Raw genomic sequence first — 22,307 nt, 5'->3', positions numbered from 1 at the left:
TTTTCTGCATTAACAAAGATCCACTATTAGATCACTTTGCTCTGATGTTAAAATATGACCAATCAACTTGTTTGCTTTTTATTCTACTTGACAGGAGGTATATCACCTAAAAGACCTTGTGAATTGTAAGTGTAGGACATTTTTGATAAATTGTACCGCTACGCTTAAATGTCAGTAGCTCATGGGGAAAGTAATCAATATTTTTGGTCAGCTATTGATGAGTCTGTAAATACAATGGATGAGACTTGAAAAGTGGAATCAAACATAAAAAGATTTATGAAATATCTGAAGATTAATTCTAACACAATTTAACACCCAGATCGCTAAAAATCAATACTTTTAGGAGGAACTACAATCCAAAAGTTCGTTGTAACATTGAAAATCTCTTTTCGTTTAGATCAAATAAAACTGTAATTTTCTTCAGGGTTATGCTGATGTGTGAAGGTGTGTGATTCTGCCTTGCTTGAGTTTGGTTTATCCAACTTGAAATTCTGATTGTTGCCTTTCCTGGAGCTTTTGCTTGAAAGAAGGCACCGCTGGCCACCAGACATGTGACTACCTTCAGGACGTCCACTTCCTGTGGAGAGTAAAAAAAGGGGCTAAAGAATTAATTCATCCCGCCTGGAAGAGAAACACATTATTGGTGTCATTTTATTCTGGATCATTTATGTCTACACTTTTATGTCCTGTGTGAGATCTCTAAGAGTGGCTCAGTGTGTGAAGTCTTTTTTACACTGTGCTTTAACACATAATATATACATGTTTAATAGTCCTAGCAGCTTTTAAAGGTTACCCTAGCCTTAATGTGCTTAAAAGCCTGTTCTTTGTTCTCGAGTGGTTCAGATGAAATATCGCCTGTTTTTACAAGTAAACCATTTTCAACTGGAATTTGGTCTGGGGGTGCAACTTATCTGAAAAGAGACACAGCTATATCTAAAATGTCTTCAGGAAAGAAAAGTTGATTCGCTGCAGTTTCTCTGTATCAAGCTTTTTTATGTTATTAAATTCAATAAAGAGAAACAGAAAAGGCTAGTTAGGAAATGACTGTTTAAAACTGTTATGGGTGAACAGGGTCTAACTTATTAATATGAATCTCCACAACATTAAATTTAACTACAAATGGATAAAAAGTACAACATAGTGTCTATTAATACATTTACAGAATTGTAACAGTTGCTGTGGTTTAAAAGAAATAAAACCCCATTTAACTCCAGTAATAACATTTCATATTAGGCCACATCACATCACCCCAGCATTGTTTACATCCCAATAACAGCATGCCACAGAGAGATTTATTCCTTATTTGCTGAGCACATAGCTTGGCAAGGCAATCGAAATCACCATTGTTGAACTTGGCACTAGATATTTATTAAGCATACACACTCCCTAAACTGACTGGTACTGAACTGGCTGGAGTTCTTTTTTACCATTTATGGTTCTATGTGATTTTGTTGGAAGAATGAAACTGAAAAACAATTTTGGTTATAACCCTGTAATATAACTCAATAACTCAAAGTGTTAAAGTAACCCAAAATATTTTATTTAAGAATCCGACCTGGCACACGTAAACATTCCTCCTTGTGGCGTTCATTCCAGGCCTTCAGCTTACATGCCTTACTGCAGTAGAACACTTCGTGGCAGCGGCTACAGGGCGTTAACGCCACCCATGCTGAACGGCCACACTGGTAACAGTACTTAAACAAGGGTTTCCTAAAATACACACATGCACTGTAAAGTCTTACTCAGCATGTACTCAGCCTCAGTTTCAGTTTACAGAGTTAAACACTTTCAGGGACTTAGCTTCACCTTAATCTACAAATAAAAAGCAAAATTAATGGTGTAACAGACTGGGGGACAGTGTAATCTGCATGTGTGTGTGTGCATGCACCTCTTTTGAACCGTTGATTTGTTTACAGATTCTCTTTGCTCTTCTACAGCTCTTGTTCGATCTGCAGGGGGTGTGGCTCCTGTTCCAGTAAAGACAAACTTGTCTGTGGGACTAACCCCTGCAGCCAACACAACATGAATGCACATGTCCACATAGTTAAATCAGTCCTGTCTTTTGCCCACCAAAACAAAATGTAAGTAGTTTGTTTTGAATTTCATCAAAACCTAAAGACACTGTGCTACAGACCTGAAAGTGATAAGAGCCAGTCTCCACTGTGGGGTGTAGCCAGAATCCCTTACTTACTGTGTATGCCTTGGCTCTTCTCGTTTTCCCAACGCTGCTTCTCCATGCTGGTGGCAGCCTGTCTCATAAGCTCTGCCATCATGGTGATGAGCTGACGGCGGGCATTGTAGGCCTCCCTCTCTTGCTGTTTTAGAGCATGGTAAGGTATGTGGGCAATTCGCCAGTCCTGAAAAGAATAATGTTGAAAGACCTGAAAGACTCGGATTTATATGATATTAGGATTGTTACTTTGTCATGATGTATGATTGGACAGTTAGGAGTTAAAAATACAGATTAAAATGTATTTCCATCTTTTAAAGTCTACCTGTTTATTTATGTTTGTGAATACCCAAAAAATTCTTGACCCCAGTAAATTACACTACAGCAGCTTAGTGTTTTGTGCACAGGGATATGACTGCACTGAAAAAACTTTGGCTGTGATTAATCTGCTACTGCTGTAAAGTTTGTTATGACATTTGCCCTCACATTGGCTCACAGCAGAGACAAGCTCAGGATCAGTGACTCCAGTTTGGATATGTTGTCATTTACCCACTTGAAGACAAGGCAGACAAAACTTATGTACTGATTAATATATTTCAAATATTTAGAAATGAATCAGCGTTACAGATGTGACAAATATTTCTGGGAGACAACACATCTCATACAAACTCTAGATTTTAAAAACCATAACAGAAAGCATCATATGTATAGCATGAAAAACACCAGAATGAAAACAAAAAGTGATTTGAAAATATTTCTTGACTTGGAAATACTTCTTTAATTGGTGTTATTATTGTGACTTGTCTAACCCAGTACTCGATATATGTGATAAATTTGTATAAATAATACAAATTTCAAATAGTTCAAACAAAAAAACATTCAGAGATGTTAAATAGTCAAATATGGAAAGTAGACACATTTCTTGCTCTGTTTTCATGTCAAGTTATTTTCTATCCACCTCACTTTATTCACACATCTAATTACACTTTTACATAATTTGCCTTTAGATTTGCAGTTTCAGTTGCTGTTGAACTATATATATTTTATATTCGGTTTTTTATACCCTAAATATTTTAAATAATAACACTCCTAGCTGTACTATACTATAGCTATAAGCTGAGATCACTGTCCACTAGGGCTGTGCTCTATAAAGTGATCTCCACTGACCCGTGGGTTACTGAGGTGCTGCTATGAGGTAAAGTATTTCTGTAAGCTTTTTAAGTGTACCTTGTTAAACATATAATAAGCATAATCCACCGCTGTTCCTATAGCACTCCTGCCCCTCTCACCAACAACTACAGGCATCAGGATGTTGGCCCCAGCCTTTATCAGCTTCTCAACCTTAGTGACATAAAAGAAAACAATCAAAAAATTCTTTTGACAATATTCTGCTCCAGAGCTGATGGTTATATTTTTATATTATGAAGGTTATTATATTATAAGTCTATGTCATATTGTAACAGAGTACCAGTTTGATTCTGTTGCGCAGGCGAGGCCCAGAGTTATAGTGGATGTTGGCAGCAGCACACAGTGCACTGCCCACTTGGCAGGTGAGGGGCAGGTTAGGATCAGCTCCAGCACCAAGAAGCTCATCCACAGCCTGATGAACAAGAATCAGAACCAAATCCGAGGGTAAACTGTGAAGTTGGCTGAGCTTGAATTCAGCCCTGCTCTATTTTTACAAGGGTTATTTAATTAGGATTAAAAATGTGGTGTGGTTGGACATATAACAGTATATAATATGGCTAATCATGATCTTAGCATCATTTCTGAAGAGAAACATTTATACTGCAATAGATATGAGGCATTATAATAGGTCAATTGCTTCTTGTGTCTTTCAGTCCATCCATGAATACTTAAAAGGTTTTATTAAAGATGGCTTACAAGGTCGTTGCCACTGGCGATGGCCAGGGAGAGGGGAGAATGGCCGCTCCACAGATGGTTGGTGCTTGCTTTGTGGGAGAGAAGTATAGAGACGACATCTCTGGCATTCTACAAAACAGGACATTCCTTTACTAACACTGCATCACTACTTGAACCAAAGCACACGTTATAGAAGTTAAACAGCCAGGTCGCTAGTTTATGAGTTTATTTGCATAGTTATTTATATGAATGTTCATCAGAAACTAACACTGTATACACAGTGTAATACAAACGAATGACTATTACCTATAATACATATGTCATCATATTTTTCCTGTGATGCTTCTATTAAATATAAGGAATAACAATTAAGAATCATAACTGCATTTAACTCTATGCCTTACACTGTACTTGCATTGTCTTATTTTAGGAAAAGACAGTCTCCGGTCGTTTTAATACAGCATGATAATCCCGTTTTATGTGCTTACTGCATAATCTGTATCTCTTTGGCAGGCCACGTGAAGTGGAGTCCTTCCCCCTTCCTTAGGTGCATCTATGGAGGTTGTATTAATGCAGGTTTCAGAACCGAGGGACGACATGTTTCCACCATCCACCCGCTCCTAATAATTATATAATTACTGTATATTGCCAAATATAATTATAATACCATGACACTACTGAATTCTTAAATCTTATTTGTAGATGGTTGAATTGTTTCCATAACCAGTAGCTGAGACAGTAGTAAAATATATATTTATGCAAGCATTTAAATACGGTGTAATTTATATTGTAATAATTTTAAAAATGTGTGAAATCTTTGATATGATGTTTTCTATAAAGAGTGATTTATTCAGTAGTTTGGTGAGGAGTCCTCAGCGTCAGGAAAGTCTTTAGGGTGGGGGAGATTACATTTTCTGGTTTCTTGGTAATATTAAATAAGACGCTTTTTTTTTGTTCAAAACATCCAAATGTATTATATATATATACATATACATATATATATATATATATATATATATATATATATATATATATATATATATATATATATATATATACATTCATCAATATAGTATATTCAGTGGATGTTTTTTGATATATTCCTAGAAATAGATTTTAATAAAATCAATAAAAACATAATCGTTGTCAAATTGCTATAGTACACACATGTGGACACCTGACCTTCACAATCAAATGTGCAAATTTGGGTATAACGGTAAGGCAGACAACCCTTATCCAGAGCAACTTACAATTTATCTGTTTTTTTATACAATTGAGGATTAAGGGTCTTGCTCAGGGGCCCAGCAGGGGCAGCTTGGTGGACCTGGGATTCAAACTCACAACCTTCTGATCACTAGTCCAACAACTTAACCACTAAGCTAAATGAAACACTTCAGATCATGCTGTGATTGGTTGTAATAGTTACTCCACATTGCATAGGGCTGCATCACAGCACCCCATTTTTTATTTTCAATAGCATTTAACCCAGTCATGTTTTATTCCTTACTAAATAACAGACATTAGCATAAAACAATTCAATTAGAGTCCAAATTATTATATATTATAATAATATTATAATATAATATATTATATATTATACCAAATATATTCTTTACAAAAATATACATTAAAACTAAACAGAATAAGAGAAAATAAAAATAAGAGAAAAATGTTTTCCTATCAAATTTTAATCTGTAATATTTCAATAGCTTTTGCTTAAATTCTTTGGTTATTCAAAGGGTACCACTTGACACTTGGGCACTGAAGGAGCATTGAAGTACCAAATTACTGGAATTAATCAGATTCTGGTAACTGGGATATTATAATTCCAACAGCACTACTAATTAACCTGCTGCTGGAGTCACTGTATGGCTGTTCCAGGCAAAGTAGCCGGTGAGGCAAAATGCAGAGGCTGAAGTTAAAATTCATTATGTGAGGTTCTTAATTAATTTCTTCATTACTGGCAAGGGCTTTGATCTAAGAATTGATCGTAACTGTTATGCAGTGTAACACTGAGATTTACTAGTGCATGAGTTAATTAAATCAGGCTCAGCAAGATTTTACACAAGCCAGTCGAACCAACCTCACATGCCCTAATGTGGTGGGTTTGTTTTTATTCTGTAATGTTGCAATCAGAAACCCAACAACTGTTGTCAATCAGTGTGTCATTTTGTAAATCCTACAACCACATAAAAGAGGGAAGCTATAGACTTTCATACAGAGGAAGAGTGGTTAACAATAAAAATGTTCATTTCTTTGACAGTATATACTCAAATGTAACCACACATCAACGTTCTATAGCCAATCAAATCAAGGCCTCAACAAAAACAGAAAAAGCTACCTTCTTTGTAGTGTCATGAAGTCTAACCTTGTCCAGAACATACACTTCACTGCCATCCTGTGCTTTCACATCAGGGTCTGCAACAGCATGCAGGAGCAGCTCTGTGATTTTAGGACCCACAGGGCCAGTTAGTCCAGCTGCAACATGGAGTGGGTATAGGCCCTTTTGCTATACAAATCATAAAGACACTCAGAAGAGGACATAAACATAATGTATAAAGTTTTTAATTTATTTATGAAGTTTTTTTTATTTATTTATGACATGGGGCTTGACAACAACACCACAGACAGTGCACTAGATGTTAATACAATTAGCTTGCAGGTTAAAGAAGGTTGCCCCAACCGGATTGTAGAAAGCAGCTTTTAGTGCTTAGTTTAACTACGGCCTACATCTAACACACCTGATCCAGCTGATCAAGGTATACAACATTTTTTTAACCAGCAGGTGTGTTAGATTGCTGACACTCTGTGAGTGAAGGTAAAGTCTCACCTCAGCTGTTAAGTGCAGGTCTGTGCAAGCACCACACTCCAGCAGTCTCTGCACAGCTTCAACATGGCCTGCTTTTATGGCCAGAAAAATGACAGGCATCGGAATGCTGGACACGTTTGGGTCTGCTCCTCGCTCCAGCAGTAGCTTCATGGTGGCCCAGTGGGCCTCATTTCTGTCTCACAAACACCACACAAGAAAAATCACATATACTGAGGAATTTAAAGTCACAGTTTGGCCAGAAAGTAAATGCTACAAAACAATTTACAAACAGATCTATTTGTATCCATGCTGATAAATGAAGCCAAATGTAGAAATGTATCATCTTAATGACAGTGAGAGTTTGAGACTCACTCAGTTTTCATGATTGCTATCCTGTTGACAGTCTCCCGGGTTTGTGCAGGTGACACCTGGCCGGTTTCAGACAGAACCTCATCAATCTGCGCCATGATGGCCTCTGGGGTGTTGATGTGGAAGCTATCCACAGGACTGGCCAAGTCAAAGCCAGGGTCCCTTCCTGGACTAATATTTCTGTCAGTTTTTGAATCTTTGTCAGTGGAAAAGACATTTTTTCCCTCATCTTCATCTTGGCGGCAGGCAGAAGTGTCTCCCAGCATTCCACTTTTCAGGGGCTCTGGTTCCTTTAACAGTTCAACCTCTACCACCAGGCCCTGTCCATTTGGTGTCTGCTGAGGAACCTCTTCATCTTTCCTGGGGCTTTTAATTTCCTCCTTGTGCTTGGGAGTGTCAGACTTTTGAGTTGTGCTGCACTCTTCAGACTTCACCTGGTTAATTTGGCTGTCTGTATCTGGCAGTTCTGTATCAACCTCATCTTTTGGTCTTTCCTCAGCAGTAGCTCCCTGTGAGCTGTTAGTCAGGGTTAAGGGCTCACTGATCTGCAGAAGCCAGAGGACATTTTTAAGAAGAAATGGACATCACATTAATGAAAAATACAATTCATTTTACCCATTCACAGTGTTTCTTATTTACGGTCCTCACTATAGTGCCTTAGCGAGTCTAACCATCCATGAGTTTGTACCTTCAAATGAAAAAAAGCAAACAATAAAAGATAGATAACTGGTTTACATTATTAATCATATTACTGTTGACAACAGGGGTCCCTAATCTAAGTGTCATAATCCAAAGTAGGGTCACCTGATATATAAAACTCTTAACACAGGTGTTCAGCAGTACAAAAACTAACAAATTTCTAATTCCATCCATCTATCACTGGTATTTTTTTTTTTTACAAAACACTTAGTGACTGATGCAGTGGAGCCACAGAAGTCAAGAAAACACAGAAGAATACACAGGAATATACACTGCATAAAGATTCACAAGTGTGGCAGTAAAAAAAATGAGAAGAAACCTAAATGTTAAGGCTTTCAACCCCTGTTGTCTTTTACCCCTGAAGTTAGGAAACCTCTGATATATAGGCACTAATTAAGACCACCTCTGGTTTTGTGGTGATATCCTCATAAGTCTTTTCAGCCACTGTCTCCTGTAGAGACTGGAGTGGATAGTAAAGGACACTGCACACAGCCAGAGCAGACATCCCTTCATGGTTCAGCTTATTCACATCAGCCCCGCTGTCCAGCAGCAAATTGATCACATCATCATGACAGTTGACCTGTGCAACAACAGAAATAATATTAATTTTTAGCTAATAAATTTACACAATGAACGTATAAAGGAGTGAATAACCAAAATATGCGTGGGTTGGGCAGCTGAAAATATAAAATGCAAATGTCACTGTTCTAAATTATTGTTAAACAATCAGAAAAGGTAAATGCAAGTGCTGCCATCTGCTGGAAGCAAAATGTTTGGCATATCCAGGAAAGGGAAAGGAGGTATCCTTATCTAATTATCTCAAATGTTGTCATAATAAGAAATGTAAACAATATTTTTTATACTGATTCTGATTAGTCAGAAGGTGTTGATAAATTTTATATAACAACAGCTCTGGTCATAGTGCAGCTACCAATCACATGTTTTTGTACTTAGTGATTTCCCTGAAATACAGCCACCTTCATAAATAAAGAGGCTGGTGAAAAGATAACACTTATATGGTGTTGGATGATGTTATAATATAAATGGTAACCATTGCTTTGATGTTCCACAACATTAAATATATCTATAATCAGATAATAAATAGAGTCTGTTATTCTTTATTCAATAAATACTTATAGTGGTAAATGTCTGTGGTATTAAAGGAAATAAATATATCAATTTATAGAAAAATAATCAGTTTGAGGGTGATAACAGAGCTTCACATCAGACTTTGTCACCCCACCCTGTAGTTGATTATTTTCCTATAACAGCAATGTCTAATGTCCCATTGAATTTATTCTGTACATATTAAACAAGAAATGTTTTCACACATGACATAGATGCAGATTTTTATCCTAATCAAGAAATCCACAGTATGACCCAAACCACACCCTATTTAATTTATAGTGCACTAGAAACTAGGAAGGTTTCATAAGCATGGCTGAAAACACAGGGTAGGTGAGTGTCCGAAAGATATACTCCAGTCTAAGAGAAGCAGAACATAAAGTGCTTTGCAGATTATCAGGAATAGGAAATATGGGACTAGATTTTATGAATATGAAAATTAGCACCATCCATCCAGAGGCTGACATGTAATTACCTTTAAATCCTATTGCACAATAACACCAAGTCATTTTATAAGACATATATTGAGTTTGTCAGTTATTCATACCGTAGCGGCAATGAGTGCAGTATGTCCCTGCATATCACATACATCTGGATGAACTTTTCCATCTCTAAGGATGCTCTGGATATTCTGGAGGTCACCAAGTGATGCCTCTTTAATGAAGCTCTCTGACCTGAGCTCCAGGGGGCCCTTGGGTCCAAAGTGATCCCGGTTCATAGCCAGGACATCTGCAACATTCCAATTCAACTCTTCAACCTCAAAACTGCAGAGAGGAGGAATATATGTTATGGGTTACTTTAAGCATTATATATTCCTAAATTTCTAAAATCCTGCATTACACATTCCAAGACCTGATCTGTACAGTCACAATAGTTTCTGTGTATTAGTAATAGTTTAATCTTAATGCTGACATCTCACAGCTGCACTGGACCTGTGTGCTTGGATTTGAGCCTCCATTCTCTGCTGAAGAGGTAGTCTGTTAGAGAACAAAGGCATGCTGATATTGCTTCTGTTAAAGAAGTGCAAGTCGAGTTCTTGACGCAAGCTCTGGGGTATAGGCAGGTGGTCTGAGTCAGTGGAGTAGCTCTCAATGCCTGGCGGAAGGATGAATTTCTCATTCTCCCGATGAGAGGAGTCGCCCAGCAGATACGCATCAATTGTCAAGAAATGATTGCCTTCTATACAAGAGCCCATTGTGAAGGAAGGCAGAGACTGGATCTAGCCAAAATACATATGAAACCAAAATAAATACAATAAGTAGCCAAAATAAATACAATACATACCTGACAACAGGAACATAATGCAGTAGTGCAATTCATACGCTCATCAATACCTGGTTAAGGTGTTGCTGTGGAAGTCGGGCCATGTGTTCTGGAAAGTCTGTTAAAGTGAAGCCACCCTGAACAGTGGTGCATAGTCGCAGTAGCCACTGGCGATACCACAGACCAACATCCTGACAGGCATCAGGATATGACATCACTCCAGGTCCGAAACGCTCATTAGCATGATACAAACCCTAGAAACACAAGTGCAGCACTTTTTCACTGACAATAGGACAGGGCTGATCTAGGGTTTCTAATTAGTAATGAATTAAACATTTAATTATGAATTATGAGTGTGTTGTTGAAGGCAAATAAGGAATGACACAGCGGTATGGTGTGGTGTCATTAACTGACATTATGAAATATTCAAAGATATATTTCAAACATACAGTAAATATAGAGGATAAACTGCTAATGGCATATGTGTAAATGAGACTAGGTGGATTCATGTGGCTAAATAATTATTGTGTGTATGTAAATGCTGCTCGGGTCTCACCAGGCTGTGAAATTTACCTCAAAAATAGTTCCATCTGGGTAATGATGAACGCCATAGCCCTCTTTACGATTCAGATAAAACTTTCCAATGAACTGAGAGCCATCTGGCCAGAAGTAGGTTCCTTTTCCATGCCGGTAGTCCTTGTAGAATGAGCCTTTATAACACTTAATAACAAATACAGAGTTTTGTATTTTCCTTACTATTTCAAACTCCATATGAAGCTAACATGAATGTAGTGCATAAAGCAAAAAATGTTAACAAAAAGCATTATTTCTATAACTTTACAGTAAATAGTAGCTATTCCCTACCCTGTACTCTCAGGGTGCAATAACACATAACAGCTTATTTTTCCCCAAAAAGGTTTATCAGGAAACTTAAAATAACAACTTTACTTCTGACAGTGACAAAGCACTGACACTGGAGACTTCCATAAATGTTCAAATGTTCCAAAAGTCCAAATGTTCAAAAAGCCTTCACCAATAGCAATTACATACATACACATTACAAATTAATTTACATGTAGTGTCCACCATACAATGTAGTGTACACAATAGGGCCAGTGGTAGCTCAAGTGGTAAGGCTCTAGGTCACTAACTGGAAGATCAGGGGTCCAAGCCCCAGCACCACCAAGCTGCCCTTGAGCAAGGCCCCCAACCCTCAAGGATAGGATATGAGAAGAAAGAATTTCACTGTGCAGTAATGTATAAATGTGACAAATAAAGACAACTTAACTTAGAAGTCCATGTTACTATAGAAATGGTAATGTATTAGATGAATAGCATATATATAATATGTATATGTATATGTAATATAAACCTGTGATTCACTATGTGGTCAGAACTCCTGGCAGAACTGCTGTTATTGATCATTAAGAAGTGTGAGGTTGGTCAGGCACTGACTCTAAAAATGTACAAAGAATTACAAATATATGAATTCAATAGAGTAGCCTAAATTCAACATTCAGTCGGCTTTGTCTTGTATTTTTTTATTACCTCCAGTTTTTAGGAATTTTTAAGCTTTGATATACAATCTTCCGAAAATATAAAAAATAAGCAAACTGCTTGAAGTCTACTTAAATTAGATTTTTTTTAGCTAGGGTGTCAGCGCGTGCCATCTCGTGGAGAAGAATAGCAACAGCAGAGCAAGCATAAACCCGTGGGCTCACGCACGCCCCCTTCAGTGAGGCAGTGGTACTGGCTGCCTCAACTCGTGCTTTTTAAAGGCAATTTTATGTCAGATCAGCAAGACTAAATATGTTATACACATACGCGAAATACATTAACTAGACTATAAAAAGTAAGGACATATAATAAAAGTGCCTGCAAACATTATTTTGGTGACATACAGAGAGAGAGAGAGACAGCAACAGGCACGCGCCAGTTACACGCAGTTTGTGAGGTATTGCGCAATCCGAGGTGAGGCTAAACTCATTATTACCTCACATCTCATCTCCCCTGTATTTGAACAGAAAATTCATCGATTTTGACAATAAAATGATTGAAATGATCGGAAAATACAGAAATTACATTTATAACACACATCAAGGGACAAATGTAAATATTTGTTTTTTTATTATTATTATTATTTTTGTAACTTTTCATGTTGATAAGTGAGGCTCCCCCTGACCACACGTCCCTGGTTAAAACAAGCAGTAATAAATTAAAGCGAATATGACTAATCAGCAAATATAACATTATTTTAATTGAGCGGCTACTGACCTCTGTTGTTAGCTGTAATAACATGTTTCCTGAGCTACACTGTTTAAGTTAAAACAGTGACTCGGGGTTGTAAGATTAACCAGCGGATAAATTAGTGATGTAGCACACCAGTGTTAAACAGTTCAGGGTGACCTTACCTCTCCGTTAGGCCAGGTGAAAGTACCGTTTCCGTGTTTTAGTCCATTTAGGAACTCCCCTTCGTACCTGGACCCGTCTGTCCATTCTTGTACTCCCGGGCCGTTAATCTCACAAAACCCGGTCTTCATCATTCATCAGCCGCTATCACTCCGCCTCCATTAGAGCACATTCTGCGTCTAAACCACCGTGTTAAACGGATAGGTTACAAAACATTTCCCTTAAAAACACGACCACACAGCAGATCACCTGTTATTTTTTCTCTAAGTTAACTACTAACTTGGTTACCTTGACGACTGTAGTTCATTTAAACAGAAACGCGCGTGCGTCAGTTTGCGCTGAGAAACATTGCGCGTGCGGTGCGTCTGAAACTAAGCAGAAAAGCGGGATGGTTCAGGAGGGATGTCGCTGAGCTCGAGCTAACGGAGATGAAACAGTCGGTTGAACCGATATCACCGGAAGCAGAAAAAGCTCGATAATAAATCCATCTCGAGGGTGTTTATACAACCTTTGGGTTACCGAGTTACAGCGGTGCGTGACTTAGCAACCGAGAACTCCCGCGGCGAACACTCTCTCTCTCTCTCTCTCTCTCGCTCTCTCTGTGCGTGTTAAATGCCCCCTCTCTTTTTGCCAGTGACTTTATATCTCTCTTCTTCTTCTGTTTGAGATTTTCTGTCTCATTTTGTTTCTCTGTCTCTCTGTGAGCATTCATTATCTGCTTTCTTTCTTTCTTTCTTTCTTTCTTTCTTTCTTTCTTTCTTTCTTTCTTTCTTTCTTTCTTAGTACATTAATCCATTCATTCATAGGTTTGTTTTTTGCTAGTTTTGTTTGTTTCTTTTCCTTAGTTAATTTATAAATTCATTCATTATTATTTTCCATTTACTGTTTTCTTTTATTCTTTCTTAACTCATTCATTCATCACTCCATTCAAATTTTATTTACAGTAACATTTATGGCATTAGGCAGACGCCCTTATCAAGAGCGACGTACAAAAGTGCTTTGAAGTTCACTGGTTCACTAGGTCACAGACTAAATACCATGTTGGGAGGAAACATAATATGTATATATATATATATATATATATATATATATATATATATATATATATATATATATATATATATATATATACATATATACACTGTATATACACTACTCACAAAAACTCAAGAAATTTCAGGATGCACCTAAAATGCACTATAACCTTTACAGGTGAACTTAATTTGACCTTCTCTACACTTTTGAATGCACATGTCCAACTGTTCAGTGTTTCAGTACTTTTTGCATAACTTGCTGTTCTCTAACAAGGTGCTTAATGGCAAAATTCACAACTGGTGTTTGATCCATGAATCAACCAATAGATTTTCTGGTTCAATTAGAATTGGTATTTAAACAGTCCTCTTCATCATGCTGTTCACATTTTGACATCATGAGACCAAGACCACACCTAACAACTGATCAACAGTACCTCGCCATTGTGAGGCTTCAAACAGGAGAACATCCAGGGAAGTGGCCATTGAGCTTAGAGTGTCACAGAGTGTCATCAGCAGGTTGCGACAGAGATACAGCGAGACTGGAAGAGTCACAGAAAGGCATAGAAGTGGACGTCCTTTGGCCACATCCCACGTTGATGATCGTTTCATTGTGAACAGTGCCCTGCGGAACCGGATGATGAATTCCATTTAACTCCAGGCACATTTAAGGGAGGTGAGAGGCACCCAGGTGTCACGTCAGACCATTCAAAACCGTTTACATCGGCGTGGTCTGCGTGCTAGATGACCTGCAACGGTACCTGACCACACGTCATCGTCTTGCATGGGCCAGGGAGCATTTATTCTGGACGAGGGACCAGTGGGCCTCAGTGCTGTTCTCTGATGAAAGTCTATTCATGTTGAGCAGAAATGATGACCACCAACGATGTTGGAGACGTCAAGGAGAGCGCTATGCATCAGACACTGTTGTGGTGGTGTTACAGTCTGGGCAGGTGTGTCTACTCAATACAGAACTGCCCTACATCTTGTGAATGGTACAGTGACAAGCCGATACTACCTGAAAAACATCATTAATCCAGTCATTGTGCCCCTGCATGAACAACACAGGCCTAATTTCATCTTCATGGACGACAGTGCTCCAGCTCATCGAGGTTGGATCATTAGAGAATGGCTGCTGGAGGCTGGGGTACCTCAAATGGAGTGACCTGCACTTTCTCCAGACCTGAATCCCACAGAAAACCTATGGGATCAGCTGAGTCGCCGTGTAGAGGGTCGTAACCCTGCATCACAGAACCTCAATGACCTGAGGGCCGCCCTTCAAGAAGAGTGGAATGCCATGCCTCAGCAGACAATAAGTCGACTCGTGAACAGCATGAGACATCGTTGTCAAGCTGTAATTGATGGTCTAGGGCACGACAAATGAGAAAGCCACTGTTGTTAGCTTTTGTTTCAATAAATTGTTTGAGATGAGGAAATCACCATTGCATACTTCTACTTAAATGCCCTACTTTCATGATATAATATCACTGTAGCATGAACTTTTTACATTTTCCATAAATTTCACCCAAAAGCCAAATATCCTTAACTTTTTGTGAGTAGTGTATATATAAGTAAGCACAAGTATTTCAGGAATAGGTAGATCTTCACCTGGGGTTTGAAGACAGTCAGTGGCTCAGCTGTTACACATGTGTTTAAGAGAAGTTCATTCCACCACTTCAGTGCCAGTACAGAGAAGAATCTCTATGTACCTACCTCTTACCCTGAGAGATGGTGGCACCAGTCGACCAGTGCTAGAAGATCTGAGTGTAGCACAGTGTGAGGAGTAATAAGAGGTTTGAAGTAAGAGGATGCTGGTCCATTTTTGGCTTTGTAGGCAAGCGTCAGTGTTTTGGATCCAATGGAGGGAGCGCAGCAGTGGGGTGGTGTGGGAGAACCTAGGCAGGTTGAAAACAAGTCACGTAGTGACTTCTACACAGTACACAGTTTCTTCATTCTATGAAGAAACCTTTTATTTTGTTTTTCATTGTATTACCTGTGTTCTTTCTTTCTTTCTTTCTTTCTTTCTTTCTTTCTTTCTTTCTTCTAATCTGCAATTAGGTCAATATATGTCCTATACACTCTTGCAATTGTGTGACTCTCTTCTCCCAGAGTGGGTGTGTGTTACACTGCAGTTATCTGATAGCTCCAGTGTGGTTGCATCCTCCAGCAGAGAGGCCAACACTTGATCCTCCACTTCACCACACCTTTAACTGAGGGTGAAGGATTGATGGAGCGTAGTTACATTTAGGGCTAGGAATGGGATGAAGAATATGATAAATGTACTCCCTGTTGCATTTATGAATATATCAATACTCTTATTACTACTAATAATAACAACAATAATCATTTAAAGATAACTTACATGTTGAATTGGTCAGAGTCATAAAAAGGAAATAAAGCACACCTTGATGTAAACTTGACACAACTTTATCCTGCATATAAATCATTTATTGTTATAAATGTTGTGGAAAGTCTTATCACCTATGTTATATAAACATAAACTATAAAGCCCTCAGTCATGAAGATTTTCCTGTGTCTTAAAAAATTACTATCATAAAGTGCTGACACTGGAGACTCCTAACATGTCTATACTGAAAACCTCATCATATCAACCATTATACATTTTTTGCAGAGAAAATAACATATTTATAACCCCTTCACTTCCATGGAGCATCCACTATTCCAGTGTTCCTGTGTAAAGTATTACTTTAGATGTGGTGTGGTGTGAATGAATATTATCCTAGACAGCATTTCCAGAAGTGTTGCAAAACAATAAACTAGTACATTTTACAGAAATATCTGTGGTGAAATCTTAAACTTCTTTTTCATTTGGTTTTTCATTAGGTCTTTTGGCTCATGTTTTAGTAGCCAGGAGCAAACGGAGGTGGATTTAGGTATTCCACTGGTAATGTACCAGAATCTTCATCCACCTTTTCCTGGTGTGTGTTTGCAGCTATCTGCAACAGTGTAGGGTCAGTTGTAGCTTCACTGATTTCCATGTATGTGTGCTCCTCTGAATTGTTTTTCTTCTTCTTGAAGATCTTGCACTGAATCAGTTTTATGCGAGTAGGCTTTGACTCTGACTGTTTTTTTTGCAGCACTTTGTCTTGAGATTTTCCCTGGTTGTAAGCTGTTGGTAAAGCTGTAGATTGTTTGCCTCCAGCTGTGGTTGTAGCATTTGCAGAGTGCCATCTGGTGGTAATCTCTTGTGGCGTAAGGATGAATTTTGTTCTTAGCAGTGGTGAAGGGTGTAGAGGAGATCCCTGAAATATATCATCATGTAATATACCTAAAGTACTCTGGAACATAATGTGAAATATATAACATATTAAAATTATATGATTATACTAATATCATATAGATTATATTGATATTGAAAATCCAACAATGAAAAAGTAAGTATCTGAGTGATCTGAGAAATGTACTTATGGGTATGGCCTAGTATTTGGTTATCTCCTAGCCTGTTTTCCCCTATTCAACAAGTTTTAAAATTAATTGGTTAACACTACTTAGATTTCACAGTTATATCTAGAGGTTAACTAACATTTACTAACTAGTTGGAGTGGATGGTGTCAAGTAAAATGAGGTCAGCTATACAAAACTACACTCTAGTATTAAGGTGACCTTTCATAGGCAGCAGCATAAAAAGATGCACCAGCTCTTTCACTTGAAAACACTGTTCGCCAAAGTACTCGTCAGTTTTCTCCTCCCTACAGAAACTAACCATATTTAAAAAATGCCACAAGACAGATACAGGTAGACTAGAGACTGGTGTCATGAGACTAGTGTCATGTCATGGTTGTAGCTATCTCTACCCACATTACATCATCTGGTATTGGTTTCCTGTGTTGATCACTTACCACGCCATCCAAGTTGAGAGCACTAAGCTCCCGTTCTAGGCTGGGATAGAGCCTCGGTGATCTTACTGAAACATCTGACAAGTTGCTTAGGTTCTTGTTTGGAATTGGGGGATGAGACACCCTACGGCGTCCTGCCAGGGTGGGTGGTGTGTCTTCTGAGATATTTTCGCCAGCCTGTATGGACATGTTTGAAGAGAGGGTGATTTAAATCAGTCTACAAGTTTATTTATAATACGACTGCACAGATTCAGATTTGTACAAGAAAAGTACAGCAACAGTGACTGAATAGATTTGAGCATCACTGTAACTGCAAAGTGTATGGTAGGTGTGCCCTTTAAAGCTGTCAGTCCCAATAAAGAAAGCATAGCCTCTCATTCACATTTAAGCCTGTTAGTCCCAGTAAAACAGGTGTAGCTTCTCTGACTTTTAGTCCCAGTAAAAGAGGTGTAGTCTCTCTGACTGTCAGTCCCAGTAAAACAGGTGTAGTCTCTCTGACTGTTAGTCCCAGTAAAACAGGTGTAGTCTCTCTGACTGTCAGTCCCAGTAAAACAGGTGTAGTCTCTCTGACTGTCAGTCCCAGTAAAACAGGTGTAGTCTCTCTGACTGTCAGTCCCAGTAAAACAGGTGTAGTCTCTCTGACTGTTAGTCCCAGTAAAACAGGTGTAGTCTCTCTGACTGTCAGTCCCAGTAAAACAGGTGTAGTCTCTCTGACTGTTAGTCCCAGTAAAACAGGTGTAGTCTCTCTGACTGTTAGTCCTAGTAAAACAGGTGCAGTCTCTCTGACTGCCAGCCACAGTAAAAGAGGTGTAGCTTCTCTGACTTTTAGTCCAAGTAAAAGAGGTGTAGTCTCTCTGACTGTCAGTTCCAGTAAAAGTGTGATGTAGTCTCTTAGACTGTCAGCCCCAGTAAAAGTGGTGTAGTCTCTCTGCCTGTCAGTGTCAATAAACAAGGAGTGACCTTTAAATCTGTCACTTCCACTAACAAAATTATGACCTCTCTGCCTGTCAACCTCAGTGTAGGTATGGCACTGTGAACTGTGAAAACTAGAGGAAAAAAACTGAAATTAAATTTGTATAACTTGATAATTTTTTTAAAAGATCTAGAATTACTATTGAATTTTTAATGGTACTTTTTCCTTTTACCAAATTATAATATAAATGAATCATAATGGCTTGCTCTTTTTTATTAATAATATGGTTTGGAATAGGATCTGACCTGATCACAGGCTACGGTGAGCAGCTCAGTGTAGGGATGAATCGGAGTTCTGCTGTGGAAGTCTACCAGATCCTGGAGAGAGCAATGCCGCAGATTCTCACCTACAATCTCACACTGGTTTCCTGGAAGCATGTCGATCATAAAGTGTCTGCAGTAATCATCAGCTCTAAACATGAAACCAAAAGTTTGGAGAATTTCACAGTATCATTATTAGGCAGGTGCTAAATGGCTTCTTCATTTCATCCAGGCCATGACTGTAATAAAAGTAAATAAATAACTGGCTCATAAAGTGAACAGTGAATCACCTGTAGGACAGGGTGTATCCTATTCTGCTTTCACTGACACGAATCAGGAAGTAGCCTGGAGGTTTGGTCATGAGCATTTCTTCTGCCTGCCTGTGAAACACATGTAGAGGCAGATTTGAATTTAAATATAGAGCTTGATCATATTTTATAGAGCTTATATACATACTGTAGAGGTTCTTAAAGAATAAGTTTGGTCCAAAATAAAATGACATGTCGTGTGTCTGAAGATTGCTTCCTTTGTTTTGTTTTGATTCAGACAGTTGTTGACTTGACGATCAAGTACCCATTGTGTCACCACATAACTGAGTACTTATTATGTAACAAATAACATGCTGCATTTTTATCGTAGCAATGTTAAATGATAGGAAAAGAGGCTGGTGAGAGAAAATATATATATTTCAGATCTTTAATCAGTCAAATTCAGTTTGCGAATTAAATTTCTGAAAGAATTCAAGTTATACATCTGGATATGCCAAAAAAAAAAAATTCTCAAGTGAACTTGGCAAACTGAATACAAATCTGAGCACTGGAAAAAGCAACCTGAAATACATTTTTGTTATCTAAAAGCTTACTGAATCTTTATTTATAAATGCTGAAAAAACCTTATTTGAATAAAGTTGATTGATTTAAAGGTGCATCTCTGAATGTGTGGTTTTCAAGTCATATCTTTTAATGCAATGAATATTAAGAATTCACAGATTTTAACATTCATATATTTATTTTTCTTCTTTACTTCCTTAAAGACTTTATTTACATATTATTTGTTAGGCAGCGATTAGCTAGAGCCCTGGTTATCAAACTGTGGTCTGGGGTACATGAAACAAAACCAAGGGGTCTATAATATTTTAATTTTATTACCTACCTACTTTTATCAAAGTAATGATGCTATAAATCAGGTCAAATAAATTCTAATAATCATTTAATGAAATTGGGTTCTCAGAGCTTAAAACTCAAAAAACATATTTAACACTATTTTTTTTTAATAGTTTGATTTAAAAAATAAATCTGTACTGATGGTGTATTTTTTATTTTTAAGTTGAGGACCTCTGAGCCGTACAATGTATGTGATAAAAATGATACTGATTATAATTATCATTAGAAATAAAAGAGCAACATTAATTACATGAGTATTGTTTTTTTATACATAAACTGAAAAAAAATGTGTCGTTTCATTTAACCCAAATTCCTAAAACAAAATGTACCACTAACTAAATTTAAGGACAACAACAAGCATGTTTGTACTATATACTCATCATAGCATTTCCACTTCTTAGCCAATGTAATCTGAGACAGCTTGTTCATGTAAAAGCACATGGTGTGCCTATGATCTGTATCACTGTGAACAGTATCGGTGTTTGTGAGCCTTACTTTCTGGACATGGTACCATGGAACCATTCTGGAATGACTCCGTCCTTCACGATGTGGTTCTTCTGGTAATCAGTGAACCAGGAGACTGTGTTGGGTGTTACCACTTCAGCCATGACTCTGCTTACAATCTGTGCCCTAAATTAAACAACAACAACAAAAACGACAAAAAAAGTAATGTTTAGTCATGTATATATAATATATCATGTGTTTCTGGTTTCAGTTTGTGCTCACCTCGATCATCTCACTGGCATTTTAATTGCACTGAGAAAACAAATGCATATAATCATGAATAACACGGAGAGGAGATAATAGTGCAGGGACATGACGTGTTCAGAAATACAAAGAGGGAAGAAAGAAAGAAGTCAAACAGGTTTTCGTACTTCATTTGAATACATTTTGAATATTTAAGTCAAACTAAGAAACATAAATATCTCAGTGATGTAAAGCAGGAATGCGGTTGTACTGTGAAAAAAATACTTTCCTCTTTCCCGTCAAACGACTAGTTATTAACTTTGCAGACTGTTTGCTATGATCACTGAAGTTAGACTTGAACACATTATATAGTCCCTTGCCTCAAAAGCAACAAGTTTTACTAACTGTACTAAACACCAACTCCTTTTAAATGCATTGGAGAATATTCTATATAGTATAATTGTGTAAAATACAATTGTGTAGATAATCATAGAGAGTATAACATAAACCAATGAATGGCCTACTCATAGAAATGTAGAAAGTTTTGTTGATTTATCTCGGTCACTTTGTTTTTTGGAAAATTTAACAGGGTTGTGAAGACATTATCTATTGTACATACATCACATTCAGAAATTATTCTCTATTCTTTCGTTCCCAAAGAGACTACTTGCAGAATGAATTAATGCACATTTAATTCATGTGCAGTTTTTAATTCAATAACAGATTATTAAATAAAACAGATGCTCTGTAAAGTTAGATCTGATTATTGGAAATCTGTAGATCCTGCAAGGAGATGTTTATTTAACATCTATGTAAGGAGTTTTGTAACACTCCGAGGTAAAGCTGTAACTTTCCGAAGTTTATTTCTTTCTTACTAACATAAAGAGATTGGTGAGATGGGTGAGAATGGTGAAGGAACATATTTTTACAACTGCTATAACCTAAGAAATAACAGGAACTAACCTGTTTTGTGGAAATTCCTCATGAACGACTAAGAGTATAACATTATAGAACTTCAATAAGTAAAAATGCAAGCTATTTGTTGGTTAACTGCTGCTGTATATGAGGAATGAGGTGTGCTGTTATGAAAGTAATCAACTTTAGGTCAGTAACAATAACAATGCTGCTTCTTTCCTGTCATTTAATGATCTCACCAGACATTTATCAAGCACCTTCGAATACTTCCTCCCTCATAGTTTGATTTCTTATTGCACCCCATACAATAGACACCATTTTCACACTAAGACATTTATACGGTAAGAGATGCATGCCTCTATCAGGGTCAAAATTCAAGTGCTTGTCGTTAAAAACAGGTCGAGAGCGCTTACCTGCTTTTAACACACCTGTTCGAGTGCTGGAGCTTCTCACGTCGACATCACACACACCACATCCCGGATCTACAGTGTCGAATGTACGGTATCGTCAACAAACTCAAGCGCGAGCGTGCGGGCGTCGTTCCGTTTCTCCTAAAACTTCCTCGCGTTTCCGGAAACAGAGCAGCGCGAGGATTAACAACATTATTTGACAGCGCTTCGCTTCATACATCCAACTGATCAGGAGTGTTTCTCTCACACGCCCACCTTGTTGAATTCTCTATTGTGATTGGTCAGAAGATTTCCAATACCGTCA

General features: G+C 37.7%; 2 protein-coding genes across 13 annotated transcripts; both read right to left on the bottom strand.

Annotated features, from left to right (window-relative positions):
• Positions 1–147: 147 nt before the first annotated feature.
• On the bottom strand, positions 148–13,286 carry ankmy1 (ankyrin repeat and MYND domain containing 1). 6 transcript variants are annotated; one of them, XM_058400894.1, is made up of 18 exons: positions 12,996–13,285; positions 12,710–12,886; positions 10,872–11,018; positions 10,370–10,552; positions 9,968–10,254; positions 9,583–9,799; positions 8,314–8,490; positions 7,215–7,756; positions 6,864–7,035; positions 6,402–6,542; positions 4,522–4,653; positions 4,055–4,162; positions 3,639–3,770; positions 3,398–3,511; positions 2,192–2,357; positions 1,889–2,006; positions 1,556–1,710; positions 148–577 (listed from the first exon to the last, which is right to left on the bottom strand). In XM_058400894.1, the coding sequence occupies exons 2-18, from the start codon at positions 12,839–12,841 to the stop codon at positions 399–401; spliced, it is 3,102 nt and encodes a 1,033-aa protein (XP_058256877.1). In that variant the 5' UTR covers positions 12,842–12,886; positions 12,996–13,285; the 3' UTR covers positions 148–398. The 6 variants fall into 6 exon arrangements, with proteins under 6 accessions (XP_058256877.1, XP_058256875.1, XP_058256876.1 ...); XM_058400892.1 differs by having other exon boundaries at positions 6,375–6,542; positions 12,996–13,284; XM_058400893.1 differs by lacking the exon at positions 12,996–13,285 and having other exon boundaries at positions 6,375–6,542; positions 12,710–12,989.
• Positions 13,287–16,163: 2,877 nt separating this feature from the next.
• Positions 16,164–22,215, bottom strand: hsh2d (hematopoietic SH2 domain containing). Of its 7 annotated transcripts, none has more exons than XM_058400859.1 (6): positions 22,007–22,215; positions 20,487–20,621; positions 19,119–19,219; positions 18,814–18,979; positions 17,599–17,772; positions 16,164–17,037 (listed from the first exon to the last, which is right to left on the bottom strand). In XM_058400859.1, the coding sequence occupies exons 2-6, from the start codon at positions 20,511–20,513 to the stop codon at positions 16,600–16,602; spliced, it is 906 nt and encodes a 301-aa protein (XP_058256842.1). In that variant the 5' UTR covers positions 20,514–20,621; positions 22,007–22,215; the 3' UTR covers positions 16,164–16,599. The 7 variants fall into 7 exon arrangements, with proteins under 7 accessions (XP_058256842.1, XP_058256843.1, XP_058256845.1 ...); XM_058400860.1 differs by having other exon boundaries at positions 22,022–22,215; XM_058400862.1 differs by lacking the exon at positions 22,007–22,215 and adding an exon at positions 20,718–20,742.
• Between the last annotated feature and the right edge of the window lie 92 nt (positions 22,216–22,307).

This window comes from Hemibagrus wyckioides, linkage group LG10, assembly GCF_019097595.1.
Source record: "Hemibagrus wyckioides isolate EC202008001 linkage group LG10, SWU_Hwy_1.0, whole genome shotgun sequence".
Lineage (NCBI taxonomy): Eukaryota > Metazoa > Chordata > Actinopteri > Siluriformes > Bagridae > Hemibagrus > Hemibagrus wyckioides.
The sequence above is the reverse complement of the archived record's forward strand: the minus strand, read 5'-3'. Positions and strand labels throughout refer to the sequence as shown.